This window comes from Aotus nancymaae, unplaced genomic scaffold (assembly GCF_030222135.1).
Source record: "Aotus nancymaae isolate 86718 unplaced genomic scaffold, 86718_ANA_hifiasm-v0.15.2.pri h1tg000036l, whole genome shotgun sequence".
Classification (NCBI taxonomy): Eukaryota; Metazoa; Chordata; class Mammalia; order Primates; family Aotidae; genus Aotus; species Aotus nancymaae.
The window spans coordinates 11,414,470-11,434,848 of record NW_026988450.1 but is presented as its reverse complement, the minus strand read 5'-3'; the positions used below and the strand labels follow the sequence as shown (position 1 = coordinate 11,434,848).

Sequence of the window (20,379 nt, the reverse complement as noted above, 5' to 3'; positions counted from 1 at the left end):
CCGCGTTTATTGTGCACATATATCTTCTAAAAATATGAGTTAACCTACTTAGGGGTTACTGACCAAGGCTTTTAAAAGGTGCAGGAATAGAGGGCTGAGGCCGTTAACACTAGACTGGGAAGCATGTTTAAGAGGTAACAATGCCACCTCTTTGGATCAGAAGAGTTCCTGTTTGTTATGCAATGTGTGCACTTCATTGTTTACACGATTTCACTAGGTGACTCGGAGCTGTGTACACAGCCAGGTGAGCCTGCAGCAGCGCCCCAGACTCTGAAACTAACACTGAACACGCTCTGTCTACTGCCTTCTGTTAGCCCTGCCTTTGAAATAATATTATTTTCTGAAAAAAAAAATTCCCTAAATCACATCTACTTCACTAGATTACAACTCTTTTATTTTTCCTTAAACGTTTTTAGGAATTAATTATAAGTTTCTTGGAAAAATTTCCATACTCGTTTCCACTGTGCTGAACTGACAATTTAAAAAGTAACTACTCAGAAGATACTAAGCAGATTCGGCTGGAGAGCCTCTTTTTATTGTGTTACGGGGTCTCCCAGCCTTCTTCTTTCTCCTACCCATGGCAGTCCATCTCCTCCAGGAGCCCCTTCTTGTTGGTATTTCCTGGAGTACGGATGAAAATAAATAGGGGAGCAGCCCCTGGCCTAGGCCAGGCACACAGGGGTCCCGGGGGCTGACCTTGGGAGACTTGCGGGCTTCTGGGAGGAAGGCGCGGGAGGCCCAGCAGGAGTCGCCGGCGCCGGGGCGACCCCGCGGGAAGGGCGGGCGGGGATGCGTCGACTGTTTCCGTGACTTGGGACCGGTCGCCCCGTTCTAGCTGTCGGCTCCCCTGGCCCCAGCGGCCGCGGAGAAGGGGGCGGATCCTCGCGTGCCAGACACGCCCCGGCCGGGTTTTAAATTCGCCAGGCGCTCGCTCCCCGAACCACCGCCGCTCCCTCGCTCCGCCGGGGCCTCCGGACGCGCTCCCCGCGCGGGCCTCCGCAACACTCGGCCCGAACGCACGGCGGCTCGCACTCACACTGCGGTTCACACCCGCACGCGCGCTCGCACCCGCACTGCCGCTCACGCGCGCTCACACTCCCCCACGCGCGCTCCGCTCCCGCTCCAGCCCCGCGCCCCGCGGAGGCACAGGACCGCCGCCGAGAGCGCCGAGGGGCCCCGCGGCCTTCCCATGGCGGACCTGAGCTTCATCGAAGATACCGTCGCCTTCCCCGAGAAGGAAGACGATGAGGAGGAAGAAGAGGAGGGTGTGGAGTGGGGCTACGAGGAAGGTAAGCGGCCGCGAGTCAGGGTGTCCGGGGTCCCGGGGCGGTGGCAGCGTCTCGCCGAGCGTGGGACTCGCGTCCTGCCGCTGCCACGCGCTCCGACGACCCGCACGTCCTCTCTTTCCCACGGGGGTCTCCGCCACTTTTCCACTCCCCTGGCGCGTTTCGAGGCGGGAGGCCCTTCGGGGAGGCGTGCTCGCCGCGCTCGCCGCCTGCGTTCTCCCGCCGCCTGCGCTCGCTCCCGGGAGCCCTCCGCGGGGCTGGCGTTCGCACCTGCTGCGGTCCGCAGGGCGGGCAAGCCTCCAAGCTGTGGCTGTACCTTTTGTCTTCTGTAGCCAAGAAGAGCAGCGGGACCTTTTACTCAACACTTGAGGAAGACAGTGTAACAATTCGTTTTTGGCTTGAAGACTTTGGGGACAAAGTGTTTCTGCCTCTGGTCTTTTCGTGAAGCCTTCTAGCAATGCTCAAGTCTTTCTAAAACACGTCCTAAATTTCAGACTCAATCATTGGGTTTGGCGAGAAGCGGCTGACTTTCTGAAAAACTTGAGATTCCTAAATGTATTCCTGAAGACCTAGGGCTCCTATCAGAGCCAACCATTGGTGCTGATGTTTACTACATATGTTGAAACCAATATAGAATATATACTATTAATTATAAAAGATTTGGAAAGAGTATGTGAATATGTATGTGTGTAGGTGTATACATATGCACACTTTAAAATACTGCACTTGGGTTTCTGATAAGGGCGTTTATTCACTAGCATGAGAGTTAGGGTTTTTAGCTGTAACTAAATATGTTGAAAGTTACAGCTATTTCCCAAATGCTGAAGGTAATTGAACTAATGAGCAGAGGAAATTGTTCTGGTATTCTTTTTTCTAATCACTTAAAGATGACCCAGATTTCCTAGAGTCATAAATTATTATGTCTTTGTTGACAAATACAAATATAATATTTTGTTAGTCCGGGATTTTGTATGTGGTATTTGATAATATCAGATCATTCAAATAATGAATGCAAAAACACACAGATTTACCGTATTTCATCTCTATAGTGATGGTATCACTCTCTTCATAATGTCAAGGAGCATTAGTGTTTAAACTAGTTTTTACATGTTAAATTTTACTGTAGCTTATTTTTTAACCTGTTTTTAATTTATTTCATTTTGTCCTTAGGTGTTGAGTGGGGTCTGGTGTTTCCTGATGCTAATGGAGAGTACCAGTCCCCTATTAACCTAAACTCGAGAGAGGCTAGGTATGACCCCTCACTGCTGGATGTCCGCCTCTCCCCAAATTATGTGGTCTGCCGAGACTGTGAAGTCACCAACGATGGACATACCATTCAGGTTATCCTGAAGTCAAAATCAGGTATCTTAGAAAACGTGTATGTGCTCTTTTAAACTAGAAGTCAGCATAGAGTTATTGAAATATGATTTAACTAATATAATTTAAAAGGTGCAACTGACGTGTCTCTATTTTCAGTATACCTTTAAACTATAATATAAAGCATTTTTGGGAATTACCTTCTGAAACAATTTTGAAAGAATAAAAGTGTGAAATGATGAAGATTATCAGTTGGTTGTTGCTTCTTATGATGCTACTGGAACAACCTTAGTTTGATCGTCTTATACCTTGTGAAATAAGAGGACAGGTACATGCAGGTGCACGGATCCAAATTTTGTCCAAAATTGTTGATTAGCTTAAATCACTTATCTAAATTTAAGCTTATCGTAATTCTCTGTCTTGCTACTTTGTGAAACCAAAGAATAGAATTTATTGACATGGCATTCCAGGTAGACTTCTCAGGTGAATTTTCTCTACTGTATTAATATGCCCAAAATAATTTTAACTGATAACAATAAAAAGCACCCTCTAAACTCAGCCAGAGATTTAAATGGTGAACAAACCTCTTTATTTATTTATTTATTCATTTATTTAAGTTCCATCCTGTGAAACCTCCCCTACCCCTTGCAAACTTATTTGAGATGGATCTGAAATGTTCTCTGGAAAAGGTGTTAAGTAATTACCAAGGAAATCAGTTTTTGACTTTCTTGTAGGAAAGAGGAAATCAGATTTTTTTAAAAAAGTAACATTAATAGCATGCATTTCATGGTGAATAACAACCATCTTTTGGGAAAAATTAAAGTATGTAGAAATATTAGGACATACTTGATAAATAGAGACTGTGCTCAAAAATTAATTCTAAATCGATAAAGCTGATATTTCACACTATAAAATCTTTAGTTTTATTATTAAGCAAGGCAGTGATTGATTTCCAACTATGGACTTATTTTATTCATTGTAAATGTTTCTAAGCTTTAATTTAGAATCCATGAGATAGTCATAGATTCACATAGTCTTCCTCGCTGTTCTGAGTTTAGTCAACATTTGAGCATTGCCCAGAAGAGTTTCTAGGTTTATATGTACTTAGGCTTAGTTTAAGATGTAAATTTCAACTTGAATTACAATTTTTTGGGGGATGTGGGTTTAGCTTTGATGGGTCATTATGTATTATTTTTTAAAGGAGTTTGTAAAATTATTGAATACTGACTGTTCTGGCATATAAAAAGCAATTTAAAGAAATACACGTATTTTGATATGTTGAGATGCCTTTGAACTTCCAGAAATAAATATTTATATATCCACACAACAAAAATACATTTCGTATCAGGTGCTATGATGAGTGTTGGTTGCATACAAATGGATAAGGCAGTTCTTGAGGATTCATAGTCTAGTGGAAACCCAGTTCTTTAAAGTTCTGGTGTACACATGATGTGGCAAGTGTTACAAAGGGTTGTGGGAGGAGAGAGGAATGACTGAGTACATACATTCCACTGCGTCCGTGTGTGCCCACTCCTACTCTGAGATCAGATTTACTTCATCATATTGAATTTATCATTTTCTTCCACTGCCTTCTCAAACACAATTTTCTTTCATCTTCTGCCTCACTCTAAAACAGAGACCATGGACCAACATCTGGGCCCTCTCACCATGAACTGTGTTTCTTCCTCAACTAGCATTTTGTGCTTTTCTTTTCCTCCTCCTTCCACTCCTGCCCACTGAAGAACTGTCTGCATTTCTGTCTAGGCCTGATTTGGGTACACATGATCCAGAGCCTTTTCTTCCTGCCTCCCTGGTGACCTTCCTTCTTCAGATACCCCTTCTCTTCTCTATCATTGTAATAATTTCCTCTTTATTGTTCCTTCCCTTCCAATATTTCTGCAAACTCAAGTAACCAAAATACCATGTCTTGAGTAGTTGTTTTTTCCCTAAGGATATTTAAGCTCCTCAGAGGAATAGTTTGTAAGCTCTAAATACCCTGTCATTTGTTTATTTAAATAAGGTTTTATCTTTATGGAAGTGGAATATGAACATAATTAAAATAACTGAATAGTACTCTTTCTGTCTCTGGTTATACCCTACTCTTGCCCACCTATGGCTGCTGTTCCCTAGTGACAAGTACTTTGAAACTTCCTGTTTCTCCTGTGGTCATCTCCAAGAATGTAAGACTATAATAATGCTTTTATGCTTTGATATGTAAGCTATGTATGAACCCTCTACTATAAAAGATGAGGCCAGTTTTCCTTTTTTTTTTCTTTGAGACAGTGTATCACCCGTCATCCAGGCTGAAGTACAGTGGTGCCATCTCAGCTCACTGCAATCTCTGCCTTCTGGGTTCAAGAAATTCTCATGCCTCAGTCTCTTGAGTGTCTGGGATTACAGGCGCCTACCACCTCTCCCAGCTAGTGTTTGTATTTTTGGTAGCGGTGGGGTTTCACCATGTTGGTCAGGCTGGTCTCGAACTCCTGACCTTAGGTGATCCATCTGCCTCGGCTTCCCAAAGTGCTAGGATTACAGGCATGAGCCACAGCGCCCAGCCAAGGCCAGTTTTCTTACTCCTGTCTTTCTTATGATTTCACTCTCTTATTATCGCTGTATACTTAAATTAATTTTTAAAATCTGTATAGATTTAGGGTGTGCCAGTGCAGTTTTGTTACTTGGATATATTGCATAGTGGTGGAGTCTGGGCTTTTAGCGTAACTGTCGCCCAAATAGTGTACATTCTATCCATTAAGTAATTTCTTATGCCTCATTTCCCTGGAGTCCACTTAATTTAATTTCTATTTAAATTAATACTCAGCATTTTTATTATTACAACTACAACTATTGTCTCCAGCTGAGATTATATTTTGTCTCACTTATTAAACAATGTTTTGTATTTTCCTGGAGTGAATGCATTTTATTAATTGAATTTTTTGTTTTGTTTATCTGTCACTAATTTCGTTTCCAAACTCACTGACATATGACGGATCTTCTCTTAGGACATTCACGTGCAACAGGTCGTCCTCCTTCCCTCCCTCGTTCCTCCTCATCCTTTCTTTTTCCCTGTGAAGGGTGCTCTTCCTTTCTGCTCCCCAGTCCTCCTTACAGCCTCCTCCTGCAGCTCCTTGGACCTCACGCCTGGGAAGTCTCCGTGTTTGTCTCTTCTGTTGGATTGGATTGTTTCCTGGATGCCATGTCATGCTCTTTTTTGGAGTTGCTCCCTCATCTCAGGGAATTTCTTGGTTTATTCACTTCTACAGTTAATCTTCCAAGAACTTGAAAAGCGACAAGTGAGGGCTACATGCTTTGATGCCTGTGTGTCTATAAGTGTTTTTATTATACTTTACACTTGATTGAAGTTAGCCTGGAGTAGCAGTCTGGGTTGGAAGTATTCTTGACATCGTTTGATGTTTGACATCATGACTGTATTGCTTCCAGCTTCCACTGTTGCAGTTGAAAGATCTAGTGCCCCTTCTCAACCCCCTCTATGTGTCTTTTCTCTTTTTTCCCTTCTGGAACCTTTTTCAGTGTTCTCTTGACTGCTGTTGTTTTGAAATGTTACAACCATATGCCTTGGTGAGATTGTTTCTTCACTGTGTGCTGGACACTTGGTATGTCTTTTTCAATCAAGATAATTGTGTCTTTCATTTACCAGAAGTTTTCTTACATTTCTCATATTATTTTATTGATAGATTTTGTATTTTTATTCCCCCCCCTTTTGGTAACTCCCACTTTCTTCTCTTTCTCTTCTACTTTCTAGTAGATTTCCTCAATTTTTAATTGTTCTTTTTTTTTAACCATAGATTGGAATGTATTTCTTTTATTTTCTGTATCTTATACTTTGACTTTTTAAAAAAAATTTTTATATTTGATTGCACTTTAGGTTCTGGGGTGCATGTGCACAACATGCAGGATTGCTGCACAGGTACATACATGGCAGTGTGGTTTGCTGCCTCCATTCCCCTGTCACCTATATCTGGCATTTCTCCCCATGTTATGCCTCCCCAACCTCCCTACCCCTGGCTGTCCCTCCCCTCTTCCCCCGCAACAGACCACAGTGTGTGATACTCCCCTCTCTATGTCCATGTGTTTTCATTGTTCAACACCTGCCTATGAGTAAGAACATGTGGTGTTTGTTTTTCTGTTCTTGTATCAGTTTGCTGAGAATGATGGTTTCCAGATTCATCCATGTCCCTACAAAGGACACGAACTCATTGTTTTTTTATGGCTGCATAGTATTCCATAGTGTCGATACCTAGTTTATTGAGAGTTTTTAGCATAGAGGACTGTTGAATTTTGTCGAAGGCCTTCTCTGAATCTATTTAGATAATCATGTGGTTTTTGTCTTTGGTTCTGTTTATGTGGTGAATTATGTTTATAGACTTGCATATGTTGAACCAGCCTTGCATCCCGGGATGAAACCTACTTGATTGTGATGGATAAGCTTTTTGATGTGCTGTTGCAATCGGCTTGCCATTATTTTATTGAAGATTTTTGCACCTATGTTCATCATGGATATTGGCCTGAAGTTTTCTTTTTTTGTTGAGTCTCTGCCGGGTTTTGGTATCAGGATGATGTTGGTCTCATAAAATGAATTGGGAAGGATTCCCTCTTTTTGGATTGGAATAGTTTCAGAAGGAGTGGTACCAACTCCTCTTTGTATGTCTGGTAGAATTCGGCTGTGAACCCATCTGGACCTGGGCTTTTTTTGGTTGATAGGCTATTAATTGCTGCCTCAACTTCAGACCTTGTTATTGGTCTATTCAGGGCTTCGACTTCTTTCTGGTTTAGGCTTGGGAGGGTGCAAGTGTCCAGGAATGTATCAATTTCTTCCATTTATCCATTTCTGGTTTATGTGCATAGAGTTGTTTGTAGTAATCTCTGATGGTAGTTTGTATTTCTGTGGAATCGGTGGTGATATCCCCTTTATCGTTTTTTATTGCATCTATTTGATTATTCTCTCTTTTCTTTTTTATTAATCTGACTAGCAGTCTGTCTATTTTGTCGATCTTTTCAAAAAACCAGCTCCTGGATTTATTAATTTTTTGAAGGTTTTTTTGTGTCTCTATCTCCTTTAGTTCTGCTCTGATGTTAGTTATTTCTTGTCTTCTGCTAGCTTTTGAGTTTTTTTGATCTTGCTTCTCTAGCTCTTTCAATTTTGATGATAGGGTGTTGATTTTTGATCTTTCCTTGCTTCTCATGTGGGCATTTGTTGCTATAAATTTCCTCTAGACACTACTTTAAATGTGTCCTAGAGATTCTGGTACATTGTGTCATCGTTCTAGTTGGTTCCGAAGAGCATCTTTATTTCTGCCTTCATTTTGTTGTTTGTCCAGTCAACATTCAAGAGCCAGTTGTTCAGTTTCTATGAAGTTGTGCAGTTCTCAGGTAGTTTCTTAATCCTGAGTTCTAATTTGATTGCACTGTGGTCTGAGAGACTGTTATGATTTCCGTTCTTTTTCATTTGCTGAGGAGTGATTTACTTCCAATTATGTGGTCAATTTTAGAGTAGGTGTGATGTGGTGCTGAGAAGAATGTATATTCTGTGGATTTGGGGTGGAGATTTCTGTATATGTCTTTTAGGTTGCTTGGTCCAGATCTGAGTTCAAGTCCTGGATATCCTTGTTAATTTTCTATCTTCTTGATCTGTCTAATATTGACAGTGGAGTGTTAAAGTCTCCCACTATTATTGTATGGGAGTCTAAGTCTCTTTGTAGATCGTTAAGAACTTGCTTTATGTATCTGGGTGCTCCTGTATTGGATGTGTATATATTTAGGATCATTAGCTCTTCTTGTTGCATTGATTCTTTTACCATTATGTAATGCCCTTCTTTGTCTTTTATGATCTTTGTTGGTTTAAAGTCTATTTTATCAGAGAGTAGCATTGCCACTCCTGGTTTTTTTGGTCTCCATTTGCTTGGTAGATCTTCCTCCATCCCTTTATTTTGAGCCTATGTGTATCCTCGTATGTGAGATGGATTTCCTGGATACAGCATACCGATGGTTTTTGACTTTTTATTCAATTTGCCAGTCTGTGTCTTTTGATTGGGGGCATTTAGCCCATTTATATTTAAGGTTAATATTGTTATGTGTGAATTTGATCCTGCCATTTTGATGCTAGCTGGTTGTTTTGCCCGTTAGTTGATGCAGTTTCTTAATTTTGTCGATACCTTTTACAGTTGTTCAGTCTTTTGATTGAACTCTTACTTCCTGCTTTCTTGTTTTTAATTTCTAAAACATTGAACTTATGCTGCAATTAAAAACATTTTTTTTAAAAAACAGAACATCCAGTATTTATTTCATGAATGTACGATCTTTCTTCATTTTTTTCTGTATTGCTTCTTTTCTATCCCTGTCTGTCTCTGTTTACTCTGGGTTCCTTTTTCTATTTATTTTGGTATCCCTCTTTTATTTTGGAGGTTCTCCTCAAATGTCCGGTGATCTTTGACTCTTTTTTCATATTTAAGACTGAGTTGCAGATCAGAAGCTCTGTGCGCCTGGGCAGGGTTTGAGGACTGTTGGGCTTCACAGTACCATGATCAAGGAAGGACCTGTCCATGTTGCTGGTGGAGTCTTCATAGCTTATATCAGTTTATCTGGAGTATGCTTATTTCCTGTTTGTGTTTTTTGGGGTTGGGGGTGGCTCAAGTTGGCCCCCAGCTTTCTGGTTGTTGGCACAGACAGGAGACTATTACCATTTAGTATGTCCACATTCCTTTCATCTTCTGCTGGAGTTCTCATCATCGTGCCTGACCATGTGTGATGAGGTTTAACTGTTCCTTTTAAAAACTTTAAATCTGTTCTTCTGTTTTCAGTTTCCTACTCTGCATTGCCACATTCAGTAGTATCTCTAATGCTCCCACCTCCTGAGTCTTTCCTGGTGTCTTAGTCTGTTTGGCTGCTATAAAAAAATACCTTGCAGTGGGTAATTTATAAATAATAGAAGTTTATTTCTCATAGTTCTGGAGGCTCAGAAGTCCAAGATCAAGGTGCTGACAGATTTGGTGTCTGTTGAGGGCTCTTCCTCTGCTCTGTACATGGTGCTTCGGTGCTGTGTTTTCACATGGTATGAGACAGAGGGTCAAATAGGCTCCCTGGAGTCCTTAAGAGTCTCGTCCCATCCTTAGAGCAGAGCCCTCATCCCATTTACCTGATGACCTCTTAGACATCTTATACTGTTGCACTGGGGATTCAGTTTCAACATGGACTTTGGAGTGGGATGCAGGCACTCAAACCATAGCATCTGGGTTCTGTGGTAGGAATTGTCTGCCTCTTGTGGCCTTCTTCCTGTAGTTATTTAGCTTTTAGCTTTGTCTGTTTTGCTGAATCACTACACTACCTTTCAGTCTGCTTTCTACCACTGCCCAGTTTTTTGGGCATTTCTTTTTTGCTGTTGTTCTCTGGTCTTGTTCATTTTGCTCCAGCAAATTATGCCCTTTTTATTTAGTGAGAAATGAGAAGGGAGGGCAGATAAATGTTTGAGTGCAATCTTCCTTGTGTAACTGGAGGTACCCCCTAGAAATACAGCATACTGTCTTCGTAAATTAAAAAAAAGTCCACACAAGAAGCACAGTTCTTTTTAGAAATTAATGCTGACTTCACAATACCACTGTGCTAAAACTTCAGCCGTAATGAGGCTATGTTTGGCCTGGGTTATAGTAGTTTTTATTTTGCTCTGTTTATATTAACAAATCAAAAAGAATTGCCAAAAAAGTTTAGAACAATTGTAGTTTAATTTGAATGCTTAGACTTATCAAACTAAAACTTTTAACATAATCACAATGGTATTGTCCCCCCGTATATATAATCCCATCTGGGGTTACAGCCTTAATTTAAATTTGAGGCTTTTCAGGGGCATGAGCCCTCCCTTCATCCCTCTCTGCTGGAACTTCTCAAGCAAAAGTCACTGATGAACTCATCATCCTCTAAATCCAATGGGCATTTTCATATTCTTACTGAACTTTAACTCTGCTGCATTTGAAATGGAGTTTCTGGAAGTTCTCTCTCCTGTCAGTCTCTGGGCCACACAGTTGCCTGACATGTCTTCCTGATTTTGACTGCCTTTTCTCTGCTGGTGCTTCATGTTCCAGTGTGCTTACATAACAGGGTTTCTCAAGGTTTCCTCCTGAACTCTCTTCTCCTGCATGTACCCCTTGAGCAGTGCATCTGTATAGACTCTGTGCTCTGTTGTTCAATGTTCTGTTTCCCCATAGACAGCAGAGGAGCTTAGGAAAAGGGCCGCAGTGACAGGCTCTCTGAGTGGCATGGACCAGTGCAGCCTCTCATCTCAGACTCCCTGACAGGTGGTGGGCAGCCTCAGCTTTAATAGCTCAGGGAAGGAAATCCATTTCTCACAAGAAAATCCATTTTGCTTTTGAGCAATTCCAGAAGTCAAAAAGTTCTATGGTCTCTGTCATTGTTTCTCTTTTAGGTCTCTGGACCTATTTAGAACAAATATAATTATATTTCCACATTGATGTTCTTTCAAATACTACGGTCATCATAACAAGTGGTTGCCATTTTTCTTTTCAGACATTCTTAGTTCTTTCAGCTGTTGCTCACGTGACAGTCCTCCATCCCTCAGTACTTACTTATTGATTATTTGCGATGGCAGTTACAGAGTCACTTGACTTTTAGACCCAGGAAGATATACTACTATATATGAGAGCAACCAGGAGAGCAAAAGATTGAAAATAGCTACTGATCCTCTGCTTCATCTGCATTGTCAGCAGACAAGACAATAGGGGTGGTGGGGACTGCAGGAACTGACAGGCTGCAGAGAGCAGGCCTAACTTGCCAGATGTTTAATGTGTCAGGAGAAGCTGGAGATGTGCACCTGTGAACTAAACATATACGTTCACTGGTTTCATCTGGCCTGCAGGGTGTGGTTGGCAACCTTGGTTTCATCTTTTGCAAGCAGTTACATGCTTTGGATAAGGTAAGTATAAATCAGATCCAAAGCCTGCCCTCAAGGAGGATTCAATGGCAGGTCATAGAATATAGTATAGCTTTACAGGGAGAGATTATTTTTGGTGGAAATTCTTAGGGAAGGATTTTTTGTGGAGGAAATAGCATTTGAAATAATCCTTGAAAGATGAATAGCATTTGGATATGAGGACCCTGGGGTGGGTGGGAAGAAGGGACAGCTTGCAAAAAGGATACAGATATGGGAAGTTCTAGAGGTTGTATAAGGAAAGGCTAATCCTTCAGTATGTCTGGAAGAGAAGATTTGTTCATGATAAAGGGGGTTAACAGGAAATATAATAGAGAGGGTATGCTGGAGCAAATTCATGAGGGACCCTGCACAGAGGCTAAAAAGTAGAACCTTAATTTTTTTAGGATAAAGTCGTAATTAGAACATTGCTTAAAGAAAATCAGGCCGGCAGCACTGAATGAGATGGGATCTGGGAGAGAGTGTGAGGCAGTTTAAAGGTCAGTACAAGAGACTCAACCAAAACCGTAGGCATTGCAGCATCAGTGGAAAAGGAGGGAAGACACAGGAGTGAACTCTGTGATGCAGTCTGTGGAATCTCGTGGGTTAGTTATGTGGAGCAGGGGAGTGGAGGGATCAGTGAAGAGATGGCTGGGATGGAGCCCCCATGGCTGGACCCGGTTTCAGATTCTGTCACTATGTTTCTACCTCTGCCCTGGGCAAATTTCAAGGTACCAGAGTCCCTCCCTCCTAACATGGAGTCGAAGCAAGCATCACATTTCCGGGTGATCTGACCAGTCTATTGATCCTGTTATCTCCTGGAGTATGGAGAATTTTGTTAAGGCTGCCACATGTATCATTTAGCTTCTCAGTAGGACAAATGGGTTACTGTCCCTTAGGAACCTTAACATTTAAGGTACACAGGCAAATTAAACATCTTTGCAGTGGTATAAAGAGGAGTGTAAGCATAAAAAAAAATTCTAGATTTCTAGCTTGAGTGGTTTGATACTGAGGTAGTGAGAAAATGTGTGAGGCTGCCCACACTTGTGCAGTGGTGTCACTCCAGCTGACTGTAAGCGATGTCTTAAGGGTAATGACAGTTTTCATGGACCATCGTTATGGGAGAAATTGCTAATCAAGGATAGGTCATTTGTGCCCTTTGCTGTAACTTATTATAGAAACTTTAATTAGAAGATTTTACTTCTGGGTCTCTTACAATTCCCAATACTAATTTTAGGATAGATGATGATGATTATTAATCCTAGTTTTCCCCCCCAACATGACCACTTTTTACAATATTTCTTAGCAACTATGCTGATTTAAAGATGAAATTGTCAAAAATATCTTAAAAATTATTTTCACTGAAGAAGAGGCTCTTTTTTATTTATAGGAAATGTCAGGGTGAAATTTCTTTTTCCTTCTTTTTTTTTCTTTTTCTTTTTATAGACAGGGTCTCATTCTGTTGCCCAAGCTGGAGTACAGTCATAGCTCGCTGCAGCCTCCAAGTCCTAGGCTCAAGTAATCCGCCCGCCTCAGCCTCTCTGGTATCTGGGACTACAGGCCTGCCACCATGCCCAGCTAATTTTTCAATTTTTAGTAGAGACAGGGGTCTTGCTATATTACCCAAGCTGGTCATGAACTCCTGGGCTCAAGTGATTCTCCCGCCTTGGCCTCCCTTAGTGCTGGGATTACAGGTGTGAGCCGCTGTACCTGGCTGAATTAATGACTGTCTTTGTTATTGGCTAACTTTGTTGCATTTGAATTACTGGTTAGTTGCTGTCATCTGTATTGCTTTGCTCGTGCTTCACTTTGCCCGGCTTACTCTCTGTGCTATTGTCGTGATCTTTACCCTTAAGAGCTGAAGATGTTTAATAGAACTATAGGTTAAAAGCCAAAAACACTTTAAAAATATTGAAAATTTTTTGCTTTTAAGACTTCAAATGTTAAAAAAGAACTAATTAATACTATTTTGAGGGAAGTTTTAGAGATAGAATTGGAATTCCTTCAAAGTTTCTCTGAGGTTATGAAGTCTTTAAACCCATTAAAAATTTTCTATGAACCCTTTGGGGATGGGCATGGTGCCTTATGCCTGTAATCCCAGCATTTTGGGAGACTGAGGCAGGCAGATCACTTGAGGTCAGGAGTCCAAGACCAGTCTGGTCAACATGGTAAAACCTCGTCTCTACTAAAAATACGAAAATTAGCCGGCCATGGTGGGGCACACCTGCAATCCTCGCTACTAGGGAGACTGAAACAGGAGAATCGCTTGAACCCGGGAGGCAGAGGTTGCAGTGAGCCAAGATCGCACCACTGCGCTCCAGGCTGGGTGACAGTCAGACATCATCTCAAAAATAAATAAATAAATAAAATAAAAAACAATAAGTAAAATAAGAATGAACCCTTTGGATTCTTCGGGTGGTACACCAGGGACCTCTGCTGTGGGGGTTCCTCTGTGTCGGAGGTGTGGCTCTGCGGGCTCCATCTCCTGGCCTCACCATCTGCGACTGGGCATGATAGCAGCTTTCTAACTGGTTAGGCTTCCCTTTTGTTATTCTGTCATCTGTGCAGATACTGCACAAATAATACTTTAAATACTTTAAATTAACTAGTATTTTAAATACTGCAAATATGATCACGTTAGTCCCCTGGTTAAAAGCCCTCCATGGTTCCGGGCAGGAGAAACTTCAGCTCCTAAGCATAGGCTCGTCTCCTCCTCATGCCCACCTTTGACTCGCTAACTTCTGATTTTATCCTCCCAGAACACACTTAAGCTGCTTCGTGTCTCAGAACCTTTCTCAGGCTACTTGCTCTACTCTGCACGCACTTTTCACCTCTCAGCTTATTCAAGACTCAGCTGAGCTGGCATCTTCTTGGGAACGTCTTCTTGGACTTGATGATTCGCGCTTGTTACTGGCTTGTCCCTCACTGGTTGGCCTCCTGCTACCCTTTCCCGTTCTTGATGTGTTCTATATAGACTCTTCAGTTTAGTCCCTTAAGCACGGAGACTGCCTGGTCAACACTGAGGCTGGATCTTTCTTGCTTATGCACTCAGTAATCAGCACAGGTCTAGGCGTCGAGTTGGTCTCAAAACTTAGTGTTGAAGTCAAATTAAAAGAGAAGGAATAAAGCTTGAGCACTAGCCTTTGAATTATCTGGTAAATTTGTTTTCAGCAAAGGATTGTAGAATCTTAGGTAGATTTAGATAAATGTATATACATCAGATCTTTATGGGGTTTTCAAATCTTGCAGAAGCTTCCTCAGGGAACTCTTTTTTATGTTTTATAAATGCAATTGCCAAGTCTATTAAAGAGCATTAAAGAAAATGGAGGCTGTGGCAATGACATCAGTTTGTTTTATATTCTTTTCACAAGTTCCTTTGCTAAAAAAATTCAGCATGTCATCAGTAGGAGTTTCATGTTTTTTCATTGTAACTTTATTGAACCAGATGACATCATAACTAATACACCTGCCATGTAGTGACCCAATAGTACTCAGCAAAATTTGATTTTCATAAATGTAGGAAAAGGCTACCCCTTCTGATATGATTCGTTTCTTTACTAAAAAAAAATGTAAGCAGTTAAAAGGGAGAATAATGCCTGAAGTGGATGTTGCCAGAAGGATAAAACAGAGCTGCTATTTATTTTCAGTCCATAAGCACAATCATTCTTGGGGATGAACAGGTAATGCTCTTGCCTGGAATCTCATAAAACTCTGAATTCAGAATTTTGTCATTTTTTATGGCATTGTGTGGCCATGTGAATTTAGTGTGGTTTAACTTTGGATCATTCATCTGCAGCAACAGTGAAAGGTCCCCAGAGCCTGATTCCTGGCTGACAGCCTCCTCTTCGTCACCTCTCCCTGGAGAACCAGGCTGGGGCAAAACACTTCCCTTCTCAGTGTTCCTTTCACTCCATAGAATATAACTATTTTATTGTAGTTTTATTGAGTATCATGACATCACAGTTAATAAACCTGCCACGTAGTAACCAGATATGACTCAGAAAAAATATGATCTTGATAAATATATGAATTTACACTTCAACCTAATAGAATGTAAGATCTACAGGGCCAGGGAATTTTGTCTGTTTTGTCAAAATCAATGTATCCTAAATATTTAACACAGTACCTGGTACGTGTAGTAGATGACCAAAAAAATACCAGTTGGAAGGATGAGTAAACTCTCCTGGGTTTTGAAGTTCTTCCTATTAAAACACTGGTCTGTGCAGTTTGAATTTCCACGGTGTTTCATTTAAACTGTCTCCAAGTTTAAGTGAATGGCTTCATTGCCGTGAAGGAAATTTTGAGCATTGGCCATGTGGGGAGTATATTTTTGAAGCATAGATCTCTTTATGGTCCTCTGAAATCACTGTCAAGACCAGCTACAAGCGGTATCATTTATTTCCATATGACAGTACTGGTAGATGGCTGTTAACTAGTACAATTAGTAAACTGCTCTGTAACAGAACAGTTTTTAGAAATACCATCCATGTGCCTTTGTGTGTGTGCGTTCTGAGTATATGTGATAAAGGGGTTTTGGGGAAGGAGTTTTAAAAATCCTCTTTCCCATTTCACATGTGCTTCATTTCATGATACTCCTCTTTCTCTTTCCTTAGCCACGTGGAGCTGAGCGTTTTCTAGGACAGTTTTATCGCTTTGTTTTAGAAGTGGCATTGTAGAGCTCACCCACTGAGGCCTTGGGTCCCACTGTTGTTGGTGGTGACTAGAGTTTATTTTATTTTATTTTTTCTTTTTGGTTTGGGAGCTGGGGTCCACAGTGGGTAGACTCCTGGTCTCCTTCCTGGTATTTCTTAAGACCAAATTTGGACAGCCAAGAGAAAGGAATGAGTTATGAGGTTATTTAGAAACATTTCATACATTCTTAAATCCACAGAATGGATGTTTATTGAAGAGGAAGGTGAAATGAGCTTGTACTGTGGATCTAAATATCTATAAACCTTTCTGATCCATGTATTAAAATGTTTTAGATTGTTCTGGGAAATAGGGTGAAGTGCAGTTCTCCAAGGAGCAACTTCAGTTTATAAATCTAGACTTAGATAATTCATTGTTTTGTAGTTCATGCTCACAGATACGGAAATTTGGCTTTCCCTGTTCCTGCCTCACCCGTGGTACATGGGTCAGAAGATTCGAGTTCCAGGCCCTGTCCTGGAGCCTGCTCGGAGGCTGACTGTGGCAGGTCACACTCAGTCCCTCTCATACCGCTCTTCTGCCCTGTCTGTGGAGTTGATGGTAATACTCTCCCCTTGGATTTGTTGTGTGACCTAAATCAGACCAGACATGAGGACAAACACTAAAATCTAAAATCATACAGGGCAATCTTATCCTAAAGGTCACGAATCTCACTTTCTCTTCCCCTTGATGTGACGTGTATCCACTCAAAAAATTAAAGTGACTTCTTGCTCTAGATGTTCCTTGTCTTTGTTATTTGAACTTGTAGAAAGCTTGGGAGCAGATTTGTAGGGTATGTTTAGCAAGGACTCCATGACCTCCATTGTGTCTTACAGCCTCATTTCTCCATCTATTTTCTGCCTCTTTCTTTGTTTCTCTTTATTCTTCTTCCTAATTTATTCTGTCTGACTCTATTGTATGTACCTTGACCTAAGAAGCCTTAAATCCTTTTTGGAACAGTTCTTTAGATGAAGAACCAACTAAACAAGTAAATATTGTTGCACCAATTGGCCTTCTTCTCTTTTGAGTTTTAGGGTAAGGATGAATTACAGAACTCTTCCTCGAGAGAGGTGTGGAATCTTCTGTGTCCTCCTCAAAGGCAACCCAAGTGTGAAGGATGATCTGTTTCAAAACGTCTGCTTCTAGGAAAGGGAAGGTGTTGAATTTTGTTAGCTAAATAACATAAAATTCTTAGCTGATACTGTTCAGAATTGGGAGTTGCTAGAGGAAAAATGACCTGAGTTAAACAACTTTTATTTGTGCTGAAATTGACCATTTGTTTGTAAGAAACTTTATTTCAAGTTGGTACATATGCTGTCAGGAGGTTTTAACTAAAGAATTTTATTGCTTTAAGACAGGTTCTCATGCAAATGTGTTTTTCATCATCCTTTAGTGTGCCCTTGTTGGGGATAAAGTTCTTAATCATATCCAGCAGTGAGAAAGAGACACATGGTCCTGTGGGACTGATGTTAATATTTTGAGTATCGTCAATATTTTATCGCAGTTTTATTTAGTGTCGTTTGTGGTAATGAATGTCCATCACCTATTAAAGTGTGAGTTCACTGTTGATTAACTTAGTGCTGATCAATCCTCTTCATGGATAATTTTGTTAGTCCACACACCTGTTGTCTAAATTGGAAGCCTACTAGTACAAGTGGATGATCTGCAAATGTGATTTAATTTATTTATACGGCTACAGAATATTATTGGTCAGAGAGTCAAGCCATATTTTTGTCTCTTGATCAGTGCTAAGCTTAAGTCTCTAAGGGAGGAATTTGTTTTCCTTGTCTACTTCTAGACTGAAAACACACAGGAAATTTAAATATATATGTCATTACGAGTTTTTCAGAGTGTTTGAACTTCTACTATGTCTGAATGGCCAATACAAGAATGTCAGCCAAGCCTAAATAGTTTAAATTCACCTCACAGTTGTGATACATTTCTCATTTGGCTTTATGAATTTAATCTGTAGAGCCTGTGAGAGCATTTTGGTGAAAAAAAAAAGTTTCTGATGTTTATTATGCTGAGCTAATAAATGTGTGATGTAACTCAATAACATTTATTTTCCTTTTCAGTTCTCTCGGGAGGACCATTGCCTCAAGGGCATGAATTTGAACTGTACGAAGTGAGATTTCACTGGGGAAGAGAAAACCAGCGTGGTTCTGAGCACACGGTTAATTTCAAAGCTTTTCCCATGGAGGTAAGACGAACGAATCAGCTTGTAAAAATCTTGTTTTCTGAGTAAAGTATTCAGTGACTTACTGAAATGGTTTAGTTTAAAAGTAGATGCATAGCCCTTGAATTTTATCAGTTTATGCTAAAATTTACAAAGTGCTTAATGCAACGGAAGCCTAGCGCAGCATGTGAAGCTTCCTGTCTACTCTCATGGCTTGGTGTGTGCGCATGAGCACGTGACCGGAAAGGCAATCTACAGTATTAAATTTCACCCTAGTGTTACTAGTCTTGTAAAAATTCTGCCTCTGCAGATTCAGTAGTTTACTTTTATAGATGTTATGAATAGGTGACGAGCTGAAGACAAACAACCGTTGGAGAAACCACAACAGTAATGAAAAGTCTAGGTTAGCTAGTTTAAAATCGTGGATTGGTTTTATTTACTCCAAACCACTGGCGGAGGGAGGGAGAAAGAGATTTTTCAAGAGTGATTCTTTTGTCCAAAGAATTCCCTCCCTGACTTATGTTCTTATTTAACTCCTGCTCTTTCTTTGATACCTGATTGAAATCTCAGGTCTTCTGTGGGATTTTTTCTAGTTGCCTGCCTAGGCAGAATTCATTTCTCTCTCTCTGTGCTCCCTGTATACTTAATAGGTCGCTGCCACAGTGCTGGCCTCATGGGTTGTACCATTTAGTATCCACAGTGTCTTTCTCACTGCCTGTGAGCTCCTGGGGACCGGAGCTCCCTCTCACCCCCTTTTTACTCCCATCACTTGCCCAGTGCCAGGCACAGTTGAAAGTGAGGGGATGTTGGGTTCAGTCCAGGCCTTGATGATATTTCTAGAAGGAACCTCAGTTTGCCCCAGAAAATAGCCCCTCGGTGGCATATAGGAGCATGTTTTGGGGGGTTGCTGGACTGCCAGTGTTTTCTCTGACATTCCCAACTGTGCATGGGCTTAATATTAAATATAAAATTGCTCATGACCAGATATGACATTCAGTGCCACTTCAGTAGCTGGAAATCATGGCTGTATAATTTTATGTCAGTAATACATGTATTTTAGAGGATTCTGTTGAAGTGTTTCTCAGCATTACTTTAATTATAATTAAAAAAATATCTCTGGAAGCTCAGGATATCTCTTTCATTAAAAAAAGACCTGAACCCTGGAAGTGAAATGTTCCGTGTTTTAAGGCTGGAGAGGAAAAAACCCAAACCAGTATACTGAAGAGTGGAAGAGGTGTGCAGTGACGCGGACAGTAAGGAGAAGCATCTTCTCAGAGGCATTGATGGTGAAGGCCTTCAGCACTTACCTCTCTAGGAGCTGTTTGCTCGGTGCTTGTAGACATCCTCTCCTTGCTACTGCCTATGATGCTTCTGTGTCCCTTCTGGCTCCTGTCCCATCGTCAGCCAACCTGACAAGGAAAAATTCACACCAGAAGGCTTCAAAAAGGAAAGAAGACACAAAATCCAAGACAGTTAATGCCACTGGGTGGCGGGGCACAAAGTGAGGGGCAGGACCACCCTAGACTGTCAGGGACTTTGCCCTGCCTCATTCTTTGGGTTTGAAAAGCCACTGAGTGCATTTCATCTCAGCCCCCAAAGACAGACTCTAGTAACAAAAGTTCTGGGGAGAGGTAGCTGCAAATGGGGAGGCAAGAACTTCTGGATGAGAATTCCATGGTTTTGCTTGTGTCTTGCAGAACTTACAGCCATGGGAAGTGTAATTAGCGAGCTGTGCTCTTTACTCTGTACTCAGATAGCATTTCCAGGCCAAATGTCCAGATTGGGCTGGTTTCTTTGTGGGGTTTCAACAGCTCTGGTCCATTAAGCACAGGTGACGGTTTGTTTCAATGAAGATTAAATCCTGGTAGTGAGGCTTTGTTTCTGCAGAAGTATTTATATTTAGGATAATGGAATTGCTGACTATGATTTTTCCAAAATACATAATGAATAATATTTATATTCTTTTTTATCCAGATTATCCC

At 41.1% G+C, this 20,379-nt stretch overlaps 1 protein-coding gene across 2 annotated transcripts in view; it reads left to right on the top strand.

Moving 5' to 3' along the window:
- Window positions 1–1,161: 1,161 nt before the first annotated feature.
- Window positions 1,162–20,379, top strand: part of CA8 (carbonic anhydrase 8) — a 94,092-nt gene continuing 74,874 nt past the window's right edge. For both annotated transcript variants that reach the window (XM_012463735.3, XM_064384222.1), the window contains exons 1-3: window positions 1,162–1,289; window positions 2,457–2,648; window positions 18,297–18,421. In XM_012463735.3, coding sequence (XP_012319158.1) covers window positions 1,190–1,289; window positions 2,457–2,648; window positions 18,297–18,421 — 417 coding nt within the window. In that variant the 5' untranslated portion in view covers window positions 1,162–1,189. The remainder of the gene's footprint in view (window positions 1,290–2,456; window positions 2,649–18,296; window positions 18,422–20,379) is intronic.